The 26397-nt window shown below is 31.8% G+C and overlaps 2 protein-coding genes across 11 annotated transcripts in view; both read left to right on the top strand.

Annotated features, from left to right (window-relative positions):
• Positions 1-26397, top strand: part of OtopLa (Otopetrin-like a) — a 47734-nt gene that overhangs the window by 1030 nt on the left and 20307 nt on the right. For 4 of the 10 annotated variants that reach the window (XM_070646377.1, XM_070646376.1, XM_070646382.1 and 1 more), the window contains 2 exons: positions 1023-1323; positions 20441-20687. In XM_070646377.1, the coding sequence (XP_070502478.1) occupies positions 20478-20687 (210 nt within the window). In that variant the 5' untranslated portion in view covers positions 1023-1323; positions 20441-20477. Of the gene's footprint in view, positions 1-1022; positions 1324-15713; positions 15902-20440; positions 20688-26397 lie in introns of those variants that run through there. The other 6 variants (XM_070646384.1, XM_070646385.1, XM_070646387.1 and 3 more) reach the window with 4 other exon arrangements.
• On the top strand, positions 20718-24451 carry LOC139095126 (collagenase-like). Its single transcript, XM_070646389.1, has 5 exons — positions 20718-22407; positions 22463-22612; positions 22674-23640; positions 23697-23842; positions 24199-24451. The coding sequence occupies exons 3-5, from the start codon at positions 23084-23086 to the stop codon at positions 24351-24353; spliced, it is 858 nt and encodes a 285-aa protein (XP_070502490.1). The 5' UTR covers positions 20718-22407; positions 22463-22612; positions 22674-23083; the 3' UTR covers positions 24354-24451.

A 26397-nucleotide genomic window follows, 5' to 3' on the forward strand; every position in this document is an offset into this window, starting at 1 on the left:
TGATCCACCCATGCTTCGCATACTCATCTCCCTTGCATGTCATACGCATCATGAAAAAAATAGCAATTAATTCTCTTCTTTTTTGCTTTTGAAATTTCTGAATTGCTTTGTAAAATTATTTTTTGACTTGCTTGAAACTTTTTTTTTTTTGCCTTCTCCATCATCATCATCTGTATGTCCCGGTGAGATGATCACTCAAACGCGCTTTAAATTATACAGAAATAATATATTCTGATTGTTTATGTATACAAAAATTTTTTGTTGAATTGTATAAGGTATGATTTAGTGGATATTGTTTTTTTTGGCGGTGTTGAGGGATAAGCTGGAAGGTTTGGAGATTTTTGGGGGGACAGGTTGGCATGTTGGCATGGGTGTGTTTTGAGGAAGTGGAGTTGAGTAAGATTCTCGAGAACCAGATCAAGATTTCGCAGTTTTCGCAGACAAATCTCAAGACCGAAACTTCAAAGAAATCACTTCTAACCTTCGTCCTGATCTGAGTTTAGGTCTCGGTATAAAAAATTCGTCGAAACAGAGACTTTGCGGAATCTCAGAGTTGAGAATCTGGAAAATATGATCGAAAAACCAAAAATTCAAGTATAAAACTGGCCAAATTTCCCAAAATTTATGAAATTTCAGTCTAAATTCATAATTTTGACAATAAAAACCTACAAAAATCACAATTTAATCGCAAAAATTATCCAAATTTCCACCTAAAACTCTTCAGCTTAAACCTGTTACCTGGGCGATCAAAATCTCAAAAAGTAAATTTGTTTTTTGTGAAGATGAACGTGTACAGTCACAAATAGACATGTGTGATCAATAAACTAAAACATCAAAGTGTATAATCAGTGACTTAATTGAATCTCAAACACATTTTTCATGTTCAAGTTATTACAAAAATAGAAAAACATCTCTTAAAGTGTAAATGCAACAACTGCAATTTTGTATATGCAGCATGTCTAAGAAAAAATATTCCAATGTGATTTAATTGAAAATTTATTTTTTTTGTGTGTTAATTTTAGAAAAAAGTTCTGAACAGGAAGAAGTAAAAGAGACAATTTTTTATTGTGTGAGCTATTAATAGTGCCATATCTATATACAGTAGCACATCATCAATATATTAGATATATAAAAAACAACAACAACAAAATCATAAAAAAGGGACCAAAATTATATTTTTATATACAAGAACAAATTGCACATCCAAAAGTGCTTTGAGGTGGAACTTTATTGTCGTAGATAAAAAAAAAATACCCTTTAATATTTACAAATTTTTCATGAAGCACTGCCTTCACATGTGTCACTAAATTTCTGTATGGAAAGGTGAGTTCAATTAATGGATTTTCTTTATGCCTGTCATCAACAAAAAAAAAAAATCAGTTTCTGTAAGCTGAAATCAATAAGAAGATTTTCCCTTCTTTTATTCCTGTGAAGCTCAACAGAGTTGTCAAAATGGGATTTATAAGAGATTCAAATCAAATTTTCATTTTGAATTGACTTTCAAAGAAGTTTATGATGTGATAAAAGGTTTAAGAGATGAAAAAAATGATTCAATTTAAATAAGTTGCTACAGCTGTGTCATTCAATCTTGAATTTGTTTTAGTTGACAGTGCATTTTGAGATCAAATGGTTTTCATTGAGTTTGTAGAATTGATGAAATTTAGTATTTTCATGTAAAACTACAAAAAAACCAGTTTAAATGGAATTATATGCATAGGTAGGTCGTTGTTCTAACTTTCAAAGGCTTCGACAATTGGTCTTTGGGCCTGATCTGGATTATACATTCGCGAAATCCAAGTCTCTGAAGATTTTCAGGATTGGGACACGATTGGACGGGATTTTCCCGGGATTTCCTGATCCCGACATCGAGAGAGCATACTTTGGACAAAAGTAGTCAGGACTCCAATGTGGAAGGGCTAAAAACCAAATTACATGACTAAACCTGGTTGTTAGGATGGTTAAGAGAAACCTGGCTTTACCCATTGCAACATTCTGTCATTAATGATTTTAAGAACACAATCATCCTGTTCTACAAAACCAAATTCCAGTATGTCTTAGTTTATTAAGTAAGTAGAATTAAGTGTCATGTTCAAATTTGTTCCTGGAAGCTAAATCCAAGCACATTGACACATAAATTCAATACTCCTCTAATTTGACTCTATCACAGAACAGCACAGAACCATATATCAACTCTGATTCCAAAACAAAACAAAATACAAGCTGTGTTCTTCTCCCTAAACATCTCTCTAAGAATAAAGCATTCTACAGCGATAAAAAAATGGAATTTAATCTTCTGTTAAGTGTCATCACAAATCTAATTTATGTCACCAATTATGCGTAAACTCGATTATATGAGTAAAAATTATTTATAATTCTCTCTGATGTATATACATCGAATAAATTGATGCTAAAAATTTGATTATATCAAAGCGTAATAAAATGAGCAATTTTATGTGCAAATTTTCACGTCCACAATTCGCACAAAAATGATGGTTCTGTGGATTAAATTGATTATTGTATTTAAAATCAATAAATGAGGAATTTTTTAGTTATTGAGGAAGATTTATGGATTTTTTATAGAGTAGAATGGATGTTAACTGAACATCAAAGTCAGTCTGATGTTTAAAATTTTATGAAGCAAGCAGAGAAGCTCGATTGAATTAATATTTTATATAAATGACAGTCGTGGATTATTTATTGTTCACGTGATTTGTAGACGACTTGATTTACCTTGAATTATTAAGAGAGGTTCACTTTGTGTTATTATGACAAAATGGGGAGTCTTTATACAGTAAGTAAGCAGCCATACCTAATAAAATCAACGATATTTCTCCCTAAACTCCACGCTTTTTATCAACAAAATTCAATATTTATGACACTTTTCTAAGAACAGATTTTCAACAAGTTTGACATCAAAACCATAATATTCATCCCCAGTATACTTCCGATGTAATAAAATTTCCCTCAACTTTTCCTTCAAAGACGCAAATAAAAAATTGTTGTAAAAAATATATGCCAAGTACAACAGGTAGAATTATTGAGTTGGAGATAATTTTATTATTTGATAAAGTACAGAGGTTGTGATTTTGGAACGTGATGGAAAGTTGAGTTATGATTTAGTTGGGGTAGTTTTGAGGGGAATGTCAGGAATCAGAGGTTTAGTGATGTAATATGAACTTTTTTGAAGGACATCCAGGAATGTTGAGTATTTTAGGGACCACAAACATTTTAGAGGAGGATTTTGGGGTTTGTCTTGAAAGACTTTAGCTAACTGTAAACAAAAAGGGATGCTGACCTTCTACCCCTCACACCTGAATACTCCCCTGCCAAGTATAATGACTCATAATGTCCTTTTAATGGTATTATGAACAAATTTTTGTAATTTTTCTTAAATCAATGGACGATTATAGGCTTTTTTGGAAGTTATACAGTCTTAAAAATGACTAGCGTTGATCCTTTTTCCTCCCCAAACTCTTTAAACCAGGATATAATCAAAAAACTATCCCAATGTGTCCCCGCCATGAGATTTCCACCATAATTTCAATTATTTTCGTCATTTTTAAATTAAAAACACAAAAGCTATAAAAAGTCAATCCAATAACACCTCTCAACACCCACAACTTCCCTTCCATTCACAGTCTAGTCCAAAACTTTCCTCATTTTCTCTTTCACGTAACTTCTCAAACAAATTAAAATTCCTTAAAAAACTTAAACATTTCATTAAAAACTGTCATAAACTTGCTATAGTTTCTTTCATCGAACTTCATATCCACAACTTTTTAGCAATTAAAAACTTTTCATTGCCATAATTCAAGTATAAACTTTCATTTATGCCCAAACAATTTTCATTCCATTGCATTTTTTTCAAACAAGCCAGGCAGTTGTAAAATAAATTAGTATGCATTAAATCATCGCCATAAATCACAAGTCAGTCGTTCATTACAATGCATAGCACTGAGCAAGCATGAGCATATGATCGTGTAGATTTAAAAAAATATTCTCATGGAAGCCACAAAAATGTCGACCGCATTTTTTTGCTGTAAATCTCTGTAATAAGAGATGTTAAATCCATTTTTTTTTCTTGTTTGTTTGTTTGTGATGTGCTAGTTCTGATTCAAGAATTTTTCTTTTTGTTGATGAATGAGTTATGGATTTTTGTTGAACTGCTACGAGAAATATGGAGTGCTGGAGAACTAATGTAAGAGATTAAGTACAAAATTGGTTATAATGTGGGTAGATTTGTGAGATTTTGATGAATTGACTGTAAAATATGGATTAATAGGCCTCAATTCACAGGCACGATGGACAGTACTTGAGGATATTGCTATTTGTCATCTATAGAAACTCCACATTCAACAGATCATGCCAAAACTCAACAAATCGGGTCACTTGCCTTGTTTAATAACATTTCAAATAATTATGCAATTTAAGACTATTTAGCACTGCCATAAAACATCCAAATCAGTGATGGACAATCTTTTATTTTTCACGGCTCACCTCGGTTTGAAACCTCGACCAAAACAACACACAACAAGCAGATCAACCCATTTCCAAACATTTTTCGATTACTCTAGCGTGCCACAGCACTCAAGTTCCCCATCACTGATCCAAATTGACAATCCTTATCAAAAAAATCAATAAATCCCCATCGAAACATTCCTCGTAATTACCCAAAAAATCAATCAATAATTTTCATACTCCAATTTCCTTCACATACATTTGCAAATGAACATTATACTTGACATGGATTTTCATCAATCATATCATGAAGATGAACATTGATGGAAGCAACATGAAACTTGTTAAATTTATTATAACTCTACTCATAATTTCGTTTCATTAACTTTTTATTTCTCCATGAGGGACTTAGTACTGTGAGAGTTTGAGGAAGGGACGCTGTGATGGAAGTAGAATTAAGGTTTGATTTTTAGTTCCCATCCCGTTTAAGTTCCCAGTACCAAATTGCACAAACCGGTTAATCGATCAACCGACTACACAATTCCTGCATAAAATTCCCAAAAGTGTCCCATCCTTGAACTCAAGTCTTGACGATAATTGAATAGGGAAAAAAGGTATGAATATGGAAATACCAAGAAATGTGAATATTTAAATACGGAAAAATAGGAAAAATATGGATATGGAAGTAACTCACCTTTATGAAAATTTAATTACTTTATGAACAGGAAAAAAATATCCCTTTAATTCCATTTTTATGGAAAATTAATTTTGTCTTCGTCAGTCGCTCAATTTCATGCATGATTGTATCTTTCGATCGATAAAACCCACTTGAAATATAACAAAATTGATTAATGGTAATGTCTATTAATTTGGGAATTGTTTCTGTTGTGGAAGTAAGGGAATGAAGCTTATGATTATGTCATTGTGGATTAGGAAATCTTCAAAATTTATTAATATTGACTGAAATCTTCAACAATACTCCAAAGAATCCACTAAAGAACTAGCCAAAGAGCCACAAATACCCAAAATATCCATCAACCAAACGACAATTTCCTCAAATTTTCTGCTCACAATTTCCTTCCTTTTTTCACACAATTGACCTCTTTAATAATTTTAATAATAAGTATTTCTCCAAGCAACAAATGTCTATCGCATGTGAATAATAAATTAAGAGCATAACCGAGTGCTAAATGATTTTTTGCATTGCTAAAATATGCAAATCTTTTAGATTATTTAATCACTTGAGTAAATTTATACAAATTGGCGCTATAATTCATGCTGATTTGAGCTATGTAATTTTTATTTGTGAACATTTTGATGTAAATGAGGTTTTTTGGGGTTTGGTGGATGTTTTGGTTGGGGTAAGGAAGGGGTTAATGAGAATTGGGAGTTGGATTCTTTATGATGTACTTAAGCTGCATAATGCATAAATTTGAGGAATTTCAGACGATTTTTTCATACAAAATCCGGGTTAACTTCGAGCTTTAATAAGTTTTTGACAGTTTTTCATCAAAACTGCATAATCAAGATATTACATCAAGGCTCACTTGTACATGGACGTAATGGAGACCTGACGACTTTGTTATGCAGCTCAGAATCAAAAAGCATCAAAATGCTTTCAAATTTTCATCAAAATTCGTTCAAATTTGATTTAAATTGACAAAAAATACTTCAAAACCATGAAAATTTTGTCAAAAAATCCACAAAAACACCAAACAATTCAATCCAGCATCAGCTGATAAAACAACACAAAATAATTCACCAAAAAAATCTTTAAATTCCATCAAATATTCCTTAAAAGTAAACAGCACGTTCAACAACAATCATCATTCATTCCTTCATTTTCAATGTCTTTTCCTACTCCTTACACAACAGAATCCAGTGAATTGAATGTAAACAAAAAGAGGTCACCGTACACATTTTTTGTGTGTAAAATTTTTCACTTATCTCCTCATTTCCCTGTTGATGTTGCTTTAAAAGCATTACCCTAGATATTCATATTTCATAATTTTAGTCTCATTCCCTAAAGCTCTATTTATGATGAAAAAATAAGATGAGATGAAGAGAAAGAAAATGGAAAAAAAAGATATGAATGAGTCATGATATTCAAGTCGCATGCACTCAGTGCTTCAATATATTGTTGAATATTATATAATGGCTGTGGATTTGTGTTTAAAGTGAGATGAAGAATTTTTTTTTTTGGGGTGGATTGTGGTTTGGTGGAGGTTTAAAGACGCATTTTTGTGAGGATTTATTGCTTTAAGATTTGAATAATTTTGTTGAGTTGTGTGGTGGCTGAGCGGATTGAAATCTGGGGTATTTAGTCATATATAGGCCCATCTGTCAGTGCTAGAACCACTAGAACGAGGACTCTGTGGTTGAGGGTTTAGACAATAAGACCGAAAATCTGTATCACTCTTGTGAGACGTGAGTTCGAATCCAAACTGAGACTGATCTACTCAATTACTTATATAGAGATGTTGTCGATATGTCAAGGATTCACTCAATGCTCAGGACAGTACAACCTTACCCTGATCCACCAAGATTGTTTGATTGCAATCCAGAAAATCCCACAATTTCCAAAAATCTCCCCCAAAATTTCTTGCTAACCAAAAACGAAGACTCCATCCAAAAAAAGCAGGAAAATGAATTTATTTTTTGTTATAACAGGTGGTTGCCGTAGCAACGATAGCGTCGATTTTTCCATAACTATGTACACACATAAAATGTTTATAAACAGAATAAAAATACATCAGACATCTTTTTTGTATGTTGCAAGTATTTTGATTTACACAAATTGAATCTTCTTCATCTACATTTTTTATATTTGTTTATCCAGCCTTAAATGAGCTTTCAATTTTCAATCTTCAATAGGGGCTCTTGATGAACAATTTACATTTTTTTTAGATTTCATTAAATTGAAATTTATTTAGGAGCAAGGATAGAAATTAGAATTGGGTGGGGTGGGGATGGATGCAAATTTAATTGGAATTGATTTTGATTGGAATTTCTGGTAAGGCTTGATTCTTGATGAATGAGTTGGATTTTTGAGGATAATTTGGTATTCTGGATATGATTGTTGGTAAATGAAGTCTATTAAGTCGCCGTCTTTTACTTTATAACGTCATTAATCCAAAGAGGATCAACCTGGTATCCAATTCGGTTTGAATCCGGCTTCATGTCCGAGTCGAATCAAATTTATTCCCAATTTCGAATCGACCAAGCGACTTCTGCTCTTCGGACAATCTTCTAAAGTCCTTCAAATACTCTCAAAGTCCCCAAAAGTCACCAAACCAACTTCAATTAACCACATAATCACTCCAAAATCTGCAAAAACCAAAAAATCTCTTAAAAACCAAATTGCCTCCCAAAAACTCATCACAAAGACTAATCCCATTCCCTAAAACTCATTTACTCGCTCAATTGAAGTAGAAATTCTTTCTTCCAAGGAAATGAAAGGGAAATTTAAAAGAATTCATCGATAAGAAAAATTCGCTCATGTATAAGCATGTAAAATTTTATCTAATCAATTCTGATCTTCAAATTGGGATTTTTTTCTTAACAATTTGTGAATAATTTTTACGGTTGAAATACTGATAGTAGGAAATTTTCCTTCAATTACTGTTTATGTTGCTGAAATTGTCAACATTAAACGACATTGAGTTGCAATTTGTGTGTATGTATTGATCGAGATTGTTGTTGTGAAATAAATGCAAAAATTTGTTTTTGTAGGATTGCTAGATAGGCAGATAAGCAAGGATGGGAAACTGATTTATAGGCTTAATGTAGATTTAGTTGTATTTGCTAGGGACGTAGGTAGACAGAGGAGGGTAAGGGGTTTTGGATTGCATTCAAATGGATTAATATCAGTTTTAAAAGCCATCTGTATTTAAAGTCATTTTGAAGGGTTCAGGCAAGAACAGGTATGAATTTTCTGCATTTTAGGTTCGATTTTCGACTGCACCTTATAGTTGGTGCAATGCTGCAGACCTACGTATTTTGTATGAGGGTCTGCAATTATGGACGAGCCCTAAATTGTTGGAATTCTACTTTACAATCAAGGTTATGCATAAAAGTTTCTTATTCGTGATGTTTAGCCCAATTTGGAGACGTTCTTCGGTTTGTGAAGCCTGATATAAATAATCCAAAACAAAAGAGTCTCATCCTAGCTTTACTGATGCTTGCTGATATCATTTAATGTTGAATTTTCCTCAGAACGGAAATTGTAATCCCATTTTGATGTCGTATTAGTTGAAAACATAAGAGTACATACTAAGTCTTTATTTGAGATGGAATTAGTAGGAATATTTGATATGCTTTATCTTGTTCTTTATGCATATTTCAGCTTCAGATTGTGGTTATTGAAAGTATATTTGTAATCTGAATATTCTGATATCCAGCATAGATATTTTTGATTTTAATTCTATTTTTAGACACAAATTCTGTGAATTTAAATTTATTTACTTTAAAAATGATGAAATTCTGAGCTTTAAATTGAATTATTCAACGCAAAATATAATCATTCCAACAAAAAAGTTCCACAATACAATTATTATGCACCGCCAAACTAAACAAATAAAAAAACTAAATTTTTCGCTTTATTCCCGTATTATTTCATATTATGCTTCGGTTCTGTTGGACTGATCAAGATAATTACATTTGAAAATTTCCGCTCTTCTCTCCATCGCTGGTCTTTATGACTTTATTTCTATGAATATTTCATTACCATCATGAGCATTAAGTGTAATGGCAAAAAAAGCTATTGCCAGTCATTTACATAATAAACTTCTTTTGTGGACGTAAGAAAAAGGAAATTTATATGGAGAATAGGAAGTTGTTGTCTGTTTATTTTCATCCAAAAAAAAAATTATAGGAAATAAATTTAATGCTAACAATTTTCCCCCTTTTTGATGTTTGGAAAGCCATTCCTTATCGCACTTCTGACAGTTTCATGTCTCAATTGCTATTTTATGGAAAATCGGAATCAAATAAATTTTATTTTGGGGATCAGCTTAAAGGGACGTTCATAAATGACATCCAGAGATTGATATCTCATATGTGCTGCCGGAACTTGACTGTAATCTCCAAATGTTAAACGTCATAAGTGAATGACTCTTAAAGAAATAACATAAAATGTATAAATAAGCTTAAAGTCATTACAAGTTTTGAATTTTGATGTTTTATGTTCTAAGAATGATCAGCGTTTTCTATTGTTGCTTCAATGTTTTGGTAACATCTTGAACCCTTCTGCACAATTGTTTATTTTCTCATCAATCTTGTCTATTTATTTAGTATATTTATTTGTTTCGCATTTTTTTTGAGTAATTTCATGAGTTTTTGGATATTTCGTCGGTTTTAATAAGTTGATGTCTTATTTATTGTGAGCCTGGCCCGAGTAGCACATGTTTACAGTGAGGTTGTCAAAGCCAAGTCAAAGCATTTTCGAAAAATCATCTGATGATCGAAAAATCATCATGACGATTTCACTGTGAACAATCTGAGTGGATAATTTTACAAAATGTCCAGTTAATTAATAGACTACTGGACCTACTTGAACGTTCCAGGACAAGTCATAAATTTCATTCGATCATAGTTGCACACTAGTTGCTTAAACAATGCCATTGCCATTATGTGTCTATTGAGATGAACGTCATGATGCTCTTTGTTGCAGCTAATTTGAAGTTTCAGAGTCCAATTAGGTTTCTCATGGTCAGATCCAAACCAATTCAAGCCAAATTCATCCAAATCCCTCAAAAAATTCACAATACTCATAGCCCAAAAACTCCAATCCTTTCCTAAAAATTTCATAAATTTTTATCGATTTTTGAGTTCATACAAAACGAACACAAAAAAAAATCATGTTGAATTTATTAATGGATAGAATAACATTGAATGAATGGACAGACAAATGTTTTGTTTTCCTTTATTTGGGGTTGAAATAGGAAAATAATTTTCATGTTTGCATAAAAATTTCATCGTTTAAAAATGGAATTTTTGAATAGTTTTTATTTTATAGATGGAAAATCACTTATGCTTGATGTTATAGAATGAATTTTATGGTTGCTGGGATGATTTTTAATGTTTAAAACAGGAAATTTCTCCGGATTATTGACTTGCAAGTTTTAAAGTGAATTTAAATTTCATAACAATAGCAATCAACACTTGTAAGCACTCAAAATCCTAACATGATTCCAATACAAAACAACAACGTAAAAAAATATCGGAACTGCTTAATTTCCCTCCACATCCAAAAGTTTATTTAATAATTCTTTCCAGTCTACAAATTTTCATATCTATATCGTTTTCAGGTAGGAAAAACGTGTGCGTAGAGGGCAAATAACAATTATTAAAATTATATCCATTTTTATATATTTCCACTACCCCTAGTAAATAGCCCCAATGCATGCAAAGGTTGATTGTTAAGTAGAAAGAAAAGAAGGCAGGGATAGAGTTTGTATGAATGTGAATTTTGAAGCGTGTGGAAATTATGGGGAAATTTGTCAGGATTTTTTGGATGTTTGGGAGTAAATGAGGGGTCTGTTGGGGTATTATGGATTTGTATCAATGAACTTGAGTGCTATAGATAGCATAGATAGCTAATATTTCGATTTTGGCTAACTATAGTGACAAAAATGAACTCGATGAGCCATTTTCTTTACTACAGCTAGATTAAAGCTAGAAAAAACCAAAATAAACAGTTAACAAACTAGTTAAGCATGCTAGCGAGTGTATTCTCAGCATACATGCCCTTTAAAGCATGAACTTTACCTGCTATGGAACATTTTGCAATTTTGATCTTATAAATCAGAATCCAAATATCATCAAAAACTCCATGAATAAAATACACATCCATCTTCATAAATCCTGACAATATTACCCCAAGGATCACAACAATAACAATAGAATTTTCTAAAGAACTCACAAGCATGAAACACGAGGGGAACATTTTTTTGGCGTTTTACTTTCAAAAACTCGAACTTTATTGTTAGGTAGTAATTTTACATAAGGATAGCCAACATGGGATTATTAGAATTATTATTACAACATTATGTCCTCCTTCTTGGCTATTAATGATTAAAACAGCGGGAGTTGATAATGCTTTGATGTAGATTCTTTAGCATTTGTTGGAGTTATTAATTTTATATTGCGTTGTTTTCTTTGGAAAAGAGTGAAGTAAATGAAAATTTGTAGCGGATGGGAATAAATGAGGAATAAATGAGAAGGTGTGAAAGAATTTGAACTTGAAAGAGAAAATCGGAATTAGGTTAATGATGTTGATGATTTTATTGCCTCAAAGCTGGAGTATTATTGGAAGGTGTAGGCAAATTATATAAAAATTCAGCATATATAGGAGGGTTTCAAGACTAGGAGGATCAAACAAGCTGAATATGGATTAAAGATTGTACAAAATTGATAAATCAATCCAAAATCCAGCCCTAGACGCACCTGAGGACGACATAAATCAGACTTTGTGCTAAAATCAGCTTAAATTAGGCCAGGGATCGACTTTTGGACATAAGGCAGTTAATTTTCAATTTTAGCACAAATATTATGATAGAATACGACATTCATCCCCACTTCAAATGGCGTCAACATCACAAAACATCAATAACAATAATTTTAAATATTTATCAACATTTATTTCCATATCAACAAAATCAATAAAAATTAAAAGATTTCATCAAACATCCAACGCGAAATTGATTTTTTCATGCCTCGCAAATTTTCCTTTTATGTATATTTTGAAACTCAATAATGTGCAATCGAAAAACTCGAAATATGAAACGTTGTGCTTGTTATGGAGACGTAAGAAGTCAACAAAAAAAGTTTTCTTCTTTCTCACAATTTCAAGCCCAGACTGAAACATTGTTATTGTATAGTTTATGAAATCGAGACAATGTCTATGTCATGATGATTTTCACTGCCTGTTTCGGGTTGTCGAACTTGTCTGTCGATGATCGATTTTCCAACAAACTTTTTAGCAACAAAATTATTTTTCCATTTTCATTATTTTTAATCTTCTTTTCAAGGTTTTCTTCATGCTTTCATTTTTAAGCCAAGACTATGTAGCCTGAGAGCAAAATGCAGTCAATTATTGGATGGGTGTTTCATGTCTTTTATTGAATGAATGTCTATGATGAAGGGTTTTTTCTACACTGTAATCAAGCTTTGCTACTCAGTCAACTGCTTTGCTGAATAGTAGAGGAATGGGAAATATTGCTGTAATTGCAGGAAGTTCGTTATTTACTTTTTCGAATTATTGAAGATTTTAAAGGCAAAATTTAGGAATTTTGGAATTTCTTCAGCTTTATCACATGCCCTAACAGGAAAAAAGCTTGATTTCATGGTACACAAATGCCAATACCCCTAGCAGAGCCTTCTTTATTCGTGTCACTCGTTTACGGCACCTAAAAACGATCTATTCGCTTGCTAGGCTACCCAACCAACTAGCTGTCAATTTTTCAATTCAATATTGTTCAATTTACTCTCCATAATCTCCAAAAATCAGCAACAAGCACGAGTCATTAATTTATAATTTATCTAACTCTTATAGTCTAATTGCTTCACTGCAGAAACGTGCTGAAACTTAAGTCTGCATCATCTCTTGTCATCTTGACATTCAAGAATGTTTTTGTGTAGATGTGGGAGTTTTTAATGGTCAGTCAAGCGATCTTACATGTATAAAAATTCAGATGCGATCATCAATGACTAATTGTGATTAAATTAGCAAATAAACATCATGAAGATGAGAGAATTTGTCTTTTTTTTGCACATTTTGTTAGGTTGATAATTTGTTTTTAGTATTTTTGGATTTATGGTGAGTTTTATTTGCTTTTGAGGTTGAATTTGAATTAAAATTTGCAGATTTGTTTGGTTTTTAACATTTGGGAGATGTAGATACCCATTTAAGTAATAGATCCCCTTGTTAGTAGTGTGATTAATAATTTATCACCTTTTTCTGACCAAAATATTGAATAATTCAGTATATACTAATAAAATTTAGTAAAATATAGGTCAATATTGAAGAAAATATCGCTAGATCTACAAAAAAATCCGAAAAATGTGAAAAATAATTCAAGAAAATTTTATTAAAATTCCATAAATATTTTATTAATTCCAGCAGATTGAAAGGAATTGCCAAAAAAATAGTAATAAAATTTTTTAAAGATCAAATAATGAACTGAAATTAATTATCTTCCACCAAAATTTCATTGATTGACGAACAGACTAAACAATAAAGGAAATCATAAAGCATCAAGAGATGAGCTAGCAAAAATCAACTCGTCAGAGCTGATTTTCTAGAAAATGAGCTGTGGGACCGTTCATTAATGACGTGTTATAGTCAAAATTTTAAAAAAATGTTATTCAATTCTGATCAGAGCTTAAAGTCGACTCGAATTTTGTATTCCAAAGTAGATTTGAGTTGACTTGACCATCATATAAAATTTTAAATTCAAACATTTCTTGAGAAACTAATATTAACTGACTTTGACATAATTTGAGTCAATTTTGAATCAATTAAAATCAGTAATGAATTCTTTATCGTCATTTCGCTGGCTCGATTTTAATTCTCGATTCAAATCTTGAATTTAGGCAATTTTACCTGCACAAAAACCATTCAACACAGTTTATGACAGACTTCTCAATATGAAAATTTTGGAATCTTTAAGAAGTTTGCTTCATAGTCACATCATTAATGTACAATCCTCAAAAAGAAAATGATGAAGTTTATTTCACTCGTCTGTTGATATGTCTACGAAAAATCAAGCATTTTTTCTCAGACACGTCGTTCCGTCATAACACAACTTATTTCCATATTTCAGAAAATATATACTATTTTATGATAGCATGTCTTGTTTATTTTAATCAGTTCTGTCAATTTTATGATCAGTTTTAAAATATTGTTTATTTTATGACAATTTTGAAGATTTGTTTCGACTAAAGCAGTGATGGGCAACCTTTTGTTTTTCGCGGCACACCTTGGTGGTAAGTCTGGACCTGGTATACGGTTCATGGTCAATCCAAACGATTTTAAACGTGCCGCGGCTCACAGGTTGCTCACCACTTTTTTCTAATGCATTAAAAAATGTTTAAACAATTGATGAAAAAAGTTTGAATTTAAATAATTTGAATAGTCAATGCACCATGATATATAACTTTTATGACTATGAGAATATGTTTTATTTTGGATACAATTTGTAGCAAACTCAAACGAGGACAAATAATGGATAGAAATAAAAATAACTGAATGTTTAGCTCTAAAATTGACATGTCAATTATATAAATGCTAATGATTTTATTGGAGTTTTGAGTTAGCTTGTTTTTTAGTGGGAAATGGAGATGATGATGGCAATTTGGGTGGGAATTTTGATGTTTTGTGGATCATAGCAGTGATCATGACTTCTGAGTTCAGTGTCTAACTCTAGTCTCGAACAACTCAAATGAAGACGACTCTGATAAGGCAAAAAAGCTCTCAAATATAGCCGGCCTTCATTTGATGTCAATAAAGAGCTTAAGGACAGCCTTGAGGAATCCGTTGCGGAGCCTTCTTCATTTGTGTTGCTCGGTAGCAGTTCGTTAAATTGCATCAATTGATGTCAACGCTTGAAAATTCAAAGTCTCCGAATACATCTCAAGACTTCAGACTTAGACTCACTCCAACTGAATCACCAACTTTTTTCCACTGCACCATCTCTCAACACCTTCCAAAACCCCTCCTGCATCTCCCCCATCTTCATAACAATATTAAATTCTTCTCCAATTTCTTCTATTTCCAATTATAAACACAAAACTTGAAGTTGAAAAGAGAAAGAGAATCCGAGAGAATCGACAGTTGTAGAGTAAAAACACGGAAAACATAAAAAAAATCCACTGCCACAAAAATTCACAGTAAAATGCGGGAAAATTTGCAGATGTCTGAAAAATGATTTTCTATTCTATTTATAAAAAAATTTATTGTATTTTCTATGAATTTTTATACTTTATACTTAGTCGGCATGTCTCAATGCCAGCAGCTTCTCTCACTGCACTAAATTGTCCTTGGGGAATTGGAAGTTTGCAGTCACATTTAGTTGCACATCTTATCTCAGGAAAAGAGGAGAATTTTTTTCATTTTATGCAACCAGGCTTGAAGCAATTGGTGCTACATTGTTCAATGCTTCACATCATCTTCTTTTTATTCGCAACTTTTTTTTTTGCTGCTGTTTTTCTCAGCCTCTATGTACTATGATCTGAAAAAAATATTATTATGATGTCAGTAGTTGTTCTAATTTTGAATCGAAAACATCGGAATCGGAATCGGACGGTTGTGTGTGCAGAAAAGATAAAAAAAACGACAAATTTTTACATTTTTTTTTGAAACGAAAGTAAATAAAAAGTTTGAAAATTAATTATTTTTCATCAGATCTACAACATAGTCAGAGGATATAATTACTTTTTTTGTGTAGGTTTTGCTTGTTTGTTTGTGCTATAAACTCTTTCTTTCTATTTCTTGTGCAGTAACAAGTGGTTCATTTTAATTGATCAGTTAATTTTATGACTTTACGGCTACGCGATATGGATATTAGATGTTGATTTTGATTGAATTTTGATTGTTTTTTGTGAAGATTTTTTTTTTGGCAAATTTACAAGAAAAATAAAGTAGAATTTGAGATACATTTTGCGAACATGTTTTTGTATTAATTTGCACGTTTTGATGTTTTCTGAGAATTTTTCAATGAAAATTGAGAAAATTATTGAAATGAAGGAATTTAAAAGAAGAGTTTGGATGGAAATCTTATGATATTTGAGAATCGATAGAGCTAAATTCTGACGTTCATGTGACTCTGACTTAGCTACGTGTTCGTTTTAAATTCGACACCATGACAGATTTACGCTGCCTTAGGGCTGGAAAGTGGATCCAACTGGTCAATTCTATGATTTAAACTTGCTTAAAACCAATTTTCAATGTTCTAATCATTTAAGTTAATGATGTTTGGATTTTTATGAATAAGTTGTTAAGATGTCTATCCTAGTAGAAGAGTACACGGCTCAGAAAAGTCTAAATATTCGTCAAAATAATCCTACCAAGACCTTCATGAATTTGAAATTTCACCAAATTTAACCAAACTCATGCCTGACTATTACTGAGTTATTCGCCATTCAAATAAGCTGTTCTTTCCGGGTCCATTCCCAAAAATTCTGATAAAACACACAACTAAATTCTGTTCCAATATTGTATCCATGATTTCATAAACAAACTAATGAAATTGAAAATGCGTACACTCAAATTAATTCCACTAAACATCATGCTTTGACCCTTTTGACTATAATTTGAAAATTCCAAAAACATAGAACATTTGACATACACAAAAAATAAGTTAATCAAATATGTATGTTACAAATAAATTAATGAATTAAATTGAAAAAGGCGAATTGGTTTAGAGGCGTGCTTAGAGTTGCTTTTTTGAGGGTCATAAGCCTTTTGGTGCAAATTTTTGATTACTTTGAAGTTTTAAAGAGGAAATTTGCTAAAAATTCTGCATTATGTTGGCTTAAAGATGACTCAAATCGACTTTTGGGTACAAAATCCTATCCAAATCCAAAGATTTTATGAATTATGTCTCAAAAGTTAAGACCTTATTCAAATTTCTATGAAAAATCCATAAAACTCGTAAATTCCAATTTTATAAAACTACAAACCCAACACAATCTCAGCAAAAATTAATTTCCGTGCATTCTCATCACAATAAAAAATCTATTTTAAATCCAAAATCAATTTACTAATGCGGCAAACTTTGCTGCAAAATCCAAAATAATGTCATATTAATTGTTATGCATGTACGGCATTCAGTATCAATAATGATGATAAATTACAATGTTGAGGACTCTTGATTGATATGTGGATGATAAATGTAGCAAGTGATTATGAAAATTTGCTAACTGTTGACATTGTCGGTTTATTAAAATTGTGAGAAATTGATCTGGTGTATTGTAAATGTCGATCTTGATTGGTGTGAATTTATTGTAGATTATTGGAATGATTGATAAGTGGCAATAACTGCAAATCGGCACGAAAACATTTAAATTTCAAGTTTTATTTATAAACATAATTCCATTTGCGTTTTAAATCAAAAATTTCACTGACACAACATAAAGAATTATGAGAACATAATACTCAGAATTCTCAAAACTTCCTTTAATGTTCCATAAAATTAACTTTCATGAGAATACGAAAAGAATGAGAAGAAATGGCAAAATGCGACTATTGTGAAAAGTTAAATTGAAAAATTATCTTCTTTACATTTATCGTGATTCATGTATGCATATTGCTTATGACAGTTTTAAATAACATAAAAAAGTGACACAGTTCCATTCAAGCGAAAATAATTTACAAAAATGTTTGAAATAATTTAAAGACTTTTTAAAATAAACATATTATGAGTTTTGTTAGGGAATAAATTATGTTTTGAATTTTGAGTTTGAGAATTAAAGCAGGGAATCTTTTTGAGAATTGGACTTCAAAGTGGCGATTCGCATCAAAATTAGACTTCACATCGACGATTCTTAGTGAAAGAAAGGGCTTCAAATCGACGATTCTCAAAAAAAGTTAGGCTTTAAAGTGACGATTCTTAGTTACAGTTTGGCTTTAAAGTGACGATTCTTGGTGAAAGTTAGACTTTAAATCGACGATTCTAAGTGAATGTGAGGCTTCTAAGTGGCGACTCTTTAATACTGTCAATATTTAAAGCAACGATTCTTAATGCAGGTCAAAATTTAAAGCGACGATCTTTAAAACAGTCAAAAATCAAAATAACTTTTTTTTACATAACTATTCAGTAACAAAAATCATCTGCTTTAAAATTCAAAGGCAGGAATTTGTTTAACTATGTCTAATAAACTTTTTACAGCCGGACGTTGATTTATAAATTTTTTCTAAACTGACAATAAATTAATATAAATTCATTTAAACACATAAATCCATAATAATTTGAATATCATTTAGTTTGATCTTCTTCTTTATCGCATTAAAAAGTCATTGACAAACATACAAAACTTAAAATCACTTTTGATCTTGATGTGAGGGCGATATCAGTGTCTGTTTATTTTTTCAATAAGATCTGTTTATTTTTGTTAAGGGAAGAAAATAGAATAAAAAAATCGGAATTAGGCCTGCGGCATACATTAAACTGTCTTCGATGTCAATCAGCACTTGAGTTGATTTTTTGTGTGTATTAAGAATGAGAAATTGAGAGAAATAAATAAATATACAAACTAGCAATTCTCCATGCCGAATTCGATGATTAACCTTGACAAAAAAAAATCTCGAGTTGCACAGAAAATAAGTCAGAGTCTGAAAAGATTGTCAGAATGTGTGAAGCAATTTGTCACACTTTGTTGCTGATATTCGATTGGATGTGTCTTAATTATCATCGAGGTAGTAATTGACTAGGTAATTTGCTGGATATAGTCAAATGAGTGAGCATAAAAATTCAAGATCAAACGAATAATGGGCTGGAGAATGACTAGCTTTAATTATGTTGAATTTTGAAGATTAAGAGGTTTTTCAACGCATTTGAATCGATAGCAGAGTTATTCTTTGGCTTTAATCAAGCAATGCTTCGATTTATGTGCAATAATTTTATGTCAAAAAGATGCAATGCTTCAGTGAAAAGCTATTAAAATAAAGCAATGATTCAAAGCCAAGAACAACGAACAACGCTTCAGTTAAATGCCAATAATACGCAGCATTGCTTTATTTTGATAGCAAAAATGGGATATGATACTTCAATTTAAGACGTCTAATATGAAGTGTTGCTTTAATTGAGAGCCAAGTGCAAGAAACAACGCTCCATTTACTTCAGGAATGAGAAGCAATGCTTCAGTTCAGCACTAAAAAGAATCAATGCTTTAATTCAAGGTCAATCAGAACCATTACTTAATTCATCATTATTAATGGTAGGCATTGCTTCAGCATACATACTAAAATCATCCCAATATCAAGCTACCAAATTGTGCTTCTCCCTAAACACAATGAGCATCAATGATCACCGATACAATTGTTAAGCAATCAAAGACTACAACAGTTAACTATTCAGTTTCAAATCTTAATGACAATATTTTGTTAACAATGAATTTGCTCTCTCGGTTATCCACACACAGGCAAGTCAATCATTCGATGTTACACAACCGAGAATCAATAGAAAGAAGAAATAAGCTTAATATAATGCCGAACCTAGAGTATTTACATTATCATGTACGTGCGGAATTGAAATATTTGAGAGCATTAACTATTTGTTTTTTTTTCTGAAGTCTGTAACATATGTGAATACCGACTGATCTTTTCATTGCTTATTTTATTGCAATTACTTTTTTTTCACTTCCCAACTACTCGTGTGAGTTTGTTTACATGTTAAATACTTCTATGTGCCGAACAAAATGTTGCCCTTATTTTATCTCAAAAGATCGACATTAAAGCGATCGATTAATAATGTTGATGTGCTAAAAGGAACGATTAGAGCGTTAAATCTTGTTTGTTTATTTGAAAGACAGATAGATTTACATATATACAAATCAATAATATGTATTGATTTACGAGGGATAAGTAATGGATATTCATGATGTTTATGGTGGGAAAATTGGTGTTTGAATGGCTGTTTTGGGGTCGAATGTGAGTGATGTATGTGAAAAATTATGAATTTGAGATCAGATATTAGAAAATTTGTTCTGATTCCTAACCACAAGGCCATGAAAGTCTTGTTTCTGGGCTGATAGCTTGGTTACATTTGACTAAGCATCTACTTATTTTGGTCAATGGAAATCTTCTTATTGCACTTACTAAATTCGATTTTCCAGAGCAGCAAAATGCAAATGTCAGAGCAGTTTTGATCTTTACTGTCAATACGACGATACAGAGCTGCTCTTACAACTTCCCTGTGCTGCTCGAGCTTCTATTACAAAATCAATTACTCTAACACTTTCCATACCTTCTTTTAATCCACAGGTGGCCATAAATTCATCAAACATTGACTTATCATCACATGCAACGTTGTCCCTACATACACGAAATGAAGGAACGTTTATTTACACAACGCGGAACAGATTCAATGCCAATGGAGTCATTTAATGAACGCGACAATTTACTTGAACACACATCACGACCGGGAAGCAATCAGGTTGGCACTGTTGGCACTGTGGTAAAGGTAAGGGTGAGCTCGTTCGACATGCCGGAGAAGGTTCAAGTCGTTCAAGTAATTTTTCTTTGATTTTTCTTTCTATTTTAACTTTATTCTAACTTTCCTCATTGTCAGTGTTTTGTTATTGACCAATGTTTCTAATTTTATCCTTTTTTTGTGAAGAGCATTTTTGGTTAAAGTTGTGAGATTTAGAGTCGCACAGTCTCAGTCTGTTTGAGGGTCAGTCTCAGTCTGTTTGGAGGTCATTCATTATTAGAAGAAGGGATTCTCTAAAGGTCCATTTCCCGTATTATTTGATAAGTAAACGGACCCTTATTTGATGAGTATAATCGAGTCGTACAAGACACCACTGCGTCACCGCATTGACGTGAAATACGTGGGTACCCTGATGACATCTTGGAGGCTGCTTTTGGTCCATTTTTAAGGCCAAATTTGAAATTTTTTACAGCGGTAGAAATTGATATAGACACAATTCAGTAAAATGTGATTTAATCTACAAAATCTCAAGACTTGGAGTCCTTATTAGGATAATTCAAGTAACTTGCTCCTTAAGATGCACTTTAAATGCCATAGATCGATAATATCACTTAAAATTGAGCCTTTTTTACTCAAATTTGTGTTGGATAGCCACCCTACAAATGCCCTAATTGAAAACATTTTCTAATGATGTGTTTGAGTATCTGGCTGAGTAGCTTATCATTTGATTAATTGGCTTAAGTACTCTCGTAAAAATGATAAATTTCAACAAGACCTTTTATCAGCTAGAATACAACCAAAACAAAAGGCTGATTAATTCTAAATGTTTGTATACAGATGAAAGCTGTAGCTTAATATTTTCAATATTCTTATCTTGATTTTTGACAAAATTAACCAAAAATGCTCTTTTATCCACCGCGTTTAAGCCATTTTTTGACTAAAGCAAGTAACAATTTTTGTCATATTTTTTGCATTTTAATTCTCAAATTAAAAAGAGCCTCGAAATTAAGATTTATAGAACTTTGCAGGGAATATATTGCACCTGGACTTGATTATTTCTATAAATAGCCTTAATCATATCAAATTCTTATCAAAAAATAGCTCGATAAGACCAAGAACCACTTCAATCCATGATTTTTAATGAAAATTCCAGCAATTTTTATCAGCCATTCCATGGGGTATAAAATACCATGCATTACTTAATTTTTTAGTATTTGCTGTTGGTAAAGTGTGCATTTAACAAGTAGAAATGAAGGGAATATTATTTTTGGCACTTATTGCTGCCGCGTCAGCATATCAATATGACCCAAGTGAAGTTTTCACGAAAGAACTTAGTGTGCCTGAAAATCCAGAACAATTTTTCAGAGACTACCAAAAGTCAGGAATTGTCGAGAAGCAAAGAGATCCAAGAATTTCTAATGGATTTGATGCTACTGATGGCCAGTTTCCATACGCAATTCGTGCCACAATTTTCGATACAAATGGTGATACCTTCGTGTGCAGTGGTGTGATTATTTCTGAGACATTCATGCTTACTGTTCGTCACTGCTTTGATCCTGTCTTAACTTTCCGTGTAATGGCTTTAGTTGGAGCTGCTGATCGTCTTAGCAGTGATGCTGTCAGTAGATTCAGTGAGCGATTCTGGTTCGCACCGCCAATTGATGGAATCCAGATTTAGCTGTTTGTGAAATGAGTGAACCATTCCCATTCAACAGTCGTATTGGATCTATTAGACTTCCATCAAGAAGCCAGCAAGGCTATGAATTTGCTGGATATCCATTCCGTGTCATTGGATGGGGCAAGTTTGTTACTTTTTTAAGTGGTTCCAAAATTTAACTTTTTAAAATATTCAGGACGCATTGCTAATGGTGAAATGGCACAGATCTTGCAATGGGCTAACTTTAGAATTGAAACAAACTGCTGGAATAACAGACGTCCAACTCACATGTGCGCTGAGCCAATTGATGGATGGCATGTTGAGACACGGGGCGGTGATAGTGGAGGTAATTAGGGATTATTTTGGGGCTATTGAGATATGGCACTAACTGACTTAATTAATTAAAGGTCCATGGGTGATCACAGAAAATGGAGTTCCAACATTAATTGCATTGACAGAAGGAAGTACAGGATCATCAACACGTTGGTGGTTCAGAGGCACACGACTTACAAGTTTCCTCGATTTTATTAGTAGTGTTTCAGGCATTACAATCAGACCGTAAACAGATCTTTAGATATAAGTGACATATTAAGCTGTAAAGTTGTACATTTTGATCGATTAAAATAGATTTGAGTTGAGAATGATCCAAAATTTTAAGTTTTTTTTGAATTGATGGTTTTGGTTCCAATCTTATCGATTTAATTTTGAGATAAGGTCCAAAAAGCACTTCAAACAGTCATTGTATGAAGTATAAAATATCGCTTAGTGCCTTAAATTTTTAGTATTTACTGGCAACGCTTGCAATTAACAAGTAGAAATGAAAGGATTTATATTTTTGGCACTGATTGCTGCGGCATCAGCTGTTCAATATGATCCGAGTGATTTTTTTATAAAAGAACTTAGTGTGCCTGAAAATCCAGAAGAATTCTTTAAAAACTATCAAAAATCATTGATTATTGAGAAGCAAAGAGAACCAAGAATTTCCAATGGATTTAACGCCACTGACGGTCAGTTTCCGTACGCAATTCGTGCCTCATTTTTTGAAACAACTGGTGACACTTTTGTGTGCAGTGGTGTCATAATTTCTGAGAGATTTATGCTTACTGTCCGACATTGCTTTGATGTTGAACTTACCTACCGTGTGATGGCTGTTGTTGGAGCTGCTGACCGTTTTAGTGATGATATTGTCAGTAGATTTAGTGAAAGATTCTGGTTTGCACCACAAATTGATGGCTGGAATCCAGATCTAGCAGTTTGTGAAATGAGTGAACCATTCCCATTCAGCAGTCGTATTGGGGCTGTCAGACTTCCATCAAGAAGTCAGCAAGGCTATGAATTTGCTGGATATCCATTCCATCTTATCGGATGGGGCAAGTTTATTACTTTTTAAGTGGATTTCCAAAAATTAATTTTTTAAATTATTCAGGAAGAATTGCAACTGGTGAAATGGCACAAATCTTGCAGTTTGCCTACTTCAGAATTGAGACAAACTGTTGGAATAACAGACGTCCAACTCATATGTGCTCTGAGCCAATTGATGGATGGCATGTTGAGACAAGGGGTGGTGATAGTGGAGGTAATTACGGGTGTTTTGGTTTTAGGGATGTGAAAGTCTTAACTAAGAGTGTGGATCGATAGTGTAGCTTGGTATACTGAAGAGCTTGGCATCTGATTTTCGGCATTTCTGCGCTTCAGGGTTTAATGTCAGTAGATTGTTTAAAATTGACATAAATGCGCATCATCAAAGCTTGTCAGTCCAACCAAAATTAATTATCGACCACACAATCCCCTTTCTTTAATGACCACACATATATCACAATATATAGGTCAATTAACTATCCCACATGAAATTCAAATTCACATCAAACTTTTCCACCCCATACAAAAGTATTCAATTTCATCAATTTTACTAATCTACTGAATTAATTAAAGGTCCCTGGGTGATAATGGAAAATGGAGTTCCAACATTAATTGCATTAACAGAGGGAAGTACAGGATCAGCAGCACGATGGTGGTTTAGAGGCACACGACTTACAAGTTTTCTTGATTTTATTAGTAGTGTTTCAGGCATTACAATCAGACCGTAAAAGTGACTTCTATTTCTTGATATTATTTTCGATAAGATTTGAACACACAAAAAAATAGAAATAAATAAAAAATTAAGCGATTGAGCTGTAAAATTGAACATTTTGATTGATTAATTCGAGAGGCTATTCAAGCTGAAATTGGGAATTAGCAAATAATAAATGAGATCGTTAAAATGATGTTTTAATGTGATTGATTCGAGGGTATTCGAAGATGATTGAAGAATCTATGGTATTTAAATGATTTACGCGTGAGAATTTTTGACAATTTAGAGGTTAAAATTGATTTATGAATTTCAAGTGTAGCTGTTAAATGTTAAAAGTGGTTTTTGACATTACGCAAAGTTCATCCATGCAAAGTTCTATAAATTTAAACAATTATTAACTTTTTGAAATTAAAATTTTAATTTTTTAATTTTAAAAAATTCATTTTTTCAATATTTTTAAATTTTAAAAATTCTAAATTTCAAATTTTTGAATCTTGATTTTTGAAAATTCAAAATTTAACTGTTTTTATTTTTAAAATTCTTATTAAAATTGGCCTATTTTTATTTTTAATTTCCAAAATTTTTTGCTTATTGTGCTTTTGTCAAATTTTTTGAATGAAAATTTAAACATTTTAAAATCTTAACCTTAATTTTACTTCCAGATTTTTATTGTTAAAAACATGTCTATTTAATTTAGCAAAGTTATAACGAGCTTCATTCCTTTACCTTCACACACCAGATTTTTCATATGATACAAAAATATATCAGACATATCCGAAACGGACATAAAAATTAATTTAATTTTTTGATTTTTGTGTCTTCTGGGTATCACACATTTTATCACCAACAATAATTAATTTTCTGTATAATTTCATTAAAATTAGGAAAAATTATTTAATTTTTAGTAAGTTTTGAGAAATATTTTGTTGGATTTATAAGTTTATAAAGTTCTTTTTTAAGTAAGAATTTCACTCAAATCAAAGATAGGATAAGAATAACCACAAATATGTCCAGAATATCAAATTTATAGGACCACATTATGTGGTTCTTGTGGTTATTAGGAGTAAATTATTTTAAATTAATTCAGTTGATAATCACACTTCCAACAAACTTTTTCTCAAAAACTTGTTCAATATTTCATATGAAAACTTTTAATTTGTGTTTATTTTATGTCAGTTTGTTGTTTGTTCAGTTATGATTACCAGGGTTAGAGCTAATATAGGGTCAGACTTGTTTCGACGTCAGACCTAATTCAGGGCCAGACCTATTCCAGAGTTAGAACTAATCTACTGTTAGACTTCTATCAAGGTCATCCTGATCTACAGTCAGGCAATTTCTTTAAAAATTTAAAAAATTTGATTTAAAAATCCCAAAAAATCACAATTTTGTCTGACTCTTAAATCTTCATTTTACCATAATTTTATCAATTGTCAATTCTTTTAAAGCGTACTGACTATTGCTACATTTCTCCAAATTTAAGTTCATTCCATTTTTACGTAATTTTTTGATTAAAATATTGAGTTAAGAAATACTTATAGGTTAACAAGTAACTAATATTGTTTAAGAAACATAATATAAACTCCCCCATAAACACACAAAGCATATCCAATTTATTTTGACTAATAAGTCATATTTTCCATATATTTTGCATTTTTCATTCTAATTTTTAACTTTTTAATCAACATTTTCCTTTGATTAGTAATTTTAATAACATAAACCAAGACCGTTTAGCTTGAAATTTGCTTGACTTTTGTAATTCATCCATGTTCGTAAACCTCGGACCCCGGTTGTTCCAGTAAAAATAAACATTAAATAAATTTTTCCTAATTTTAATATTCCTGTAACATGAAATTATCGCCTTTAGTGTGCAAATGGATGCTGAAATTGATCATCAAGGACATTTTTGGGTTCATGAAGGACATAGGCAGATTGTAGAGGCTTTGGAATGGTACAGTAGATCATCAATGGCAGTACCAAACTCGTTCTAAGCAAAATTGAAATTTGATAGACTTTACTGAATGTTTTTGACATGCCTTAGTCAATTTTGTTCAGATATTCCA

Source organism: Chironomus tepperi, unplaced genomic scaffold (genome assembly GCF_022539635.2).
Source record: "Chironomus tepperi strain 1889 unplaced genomic scaffold, CSIRO-AGI_Ctep_v1 contig_359, whole genome shotgun sequence".
NCBI classification, from domain to species: Eukaryota; Metazoa; Arthropoda; class Insecta; order Diptera; family Chironomidae; genus Chironomus; species Chironomus tepperi.

What these genes read in the sequence shown, in the direction of transcription:
- LOC139095126 (XM_070646389.1), top strand. Translation starts at nt 23,084, where the DNA reads ATGAAAGGATTTATATTTTTGGCACTGATTGCTGCGGCATCAGCTGTT. An exon ending in CATCTTATCGGATGGGGCAA is followed by an intron (nt 23,641 to 23,696) that starts GTTTATTACTTT and finishes TTATTCAGGAAG; the next exon opens with AATTGCAACTGGTGAAATGG. An exon ending in AAGGGGTGGTGATAGTGGAG is followed by an intron (nt 23,843 to 24,198) that starts GTAATTACGGGT and finishes AATTAATTAAAG; the next exon opens with GTCCCTGGGTGATAATGGAA.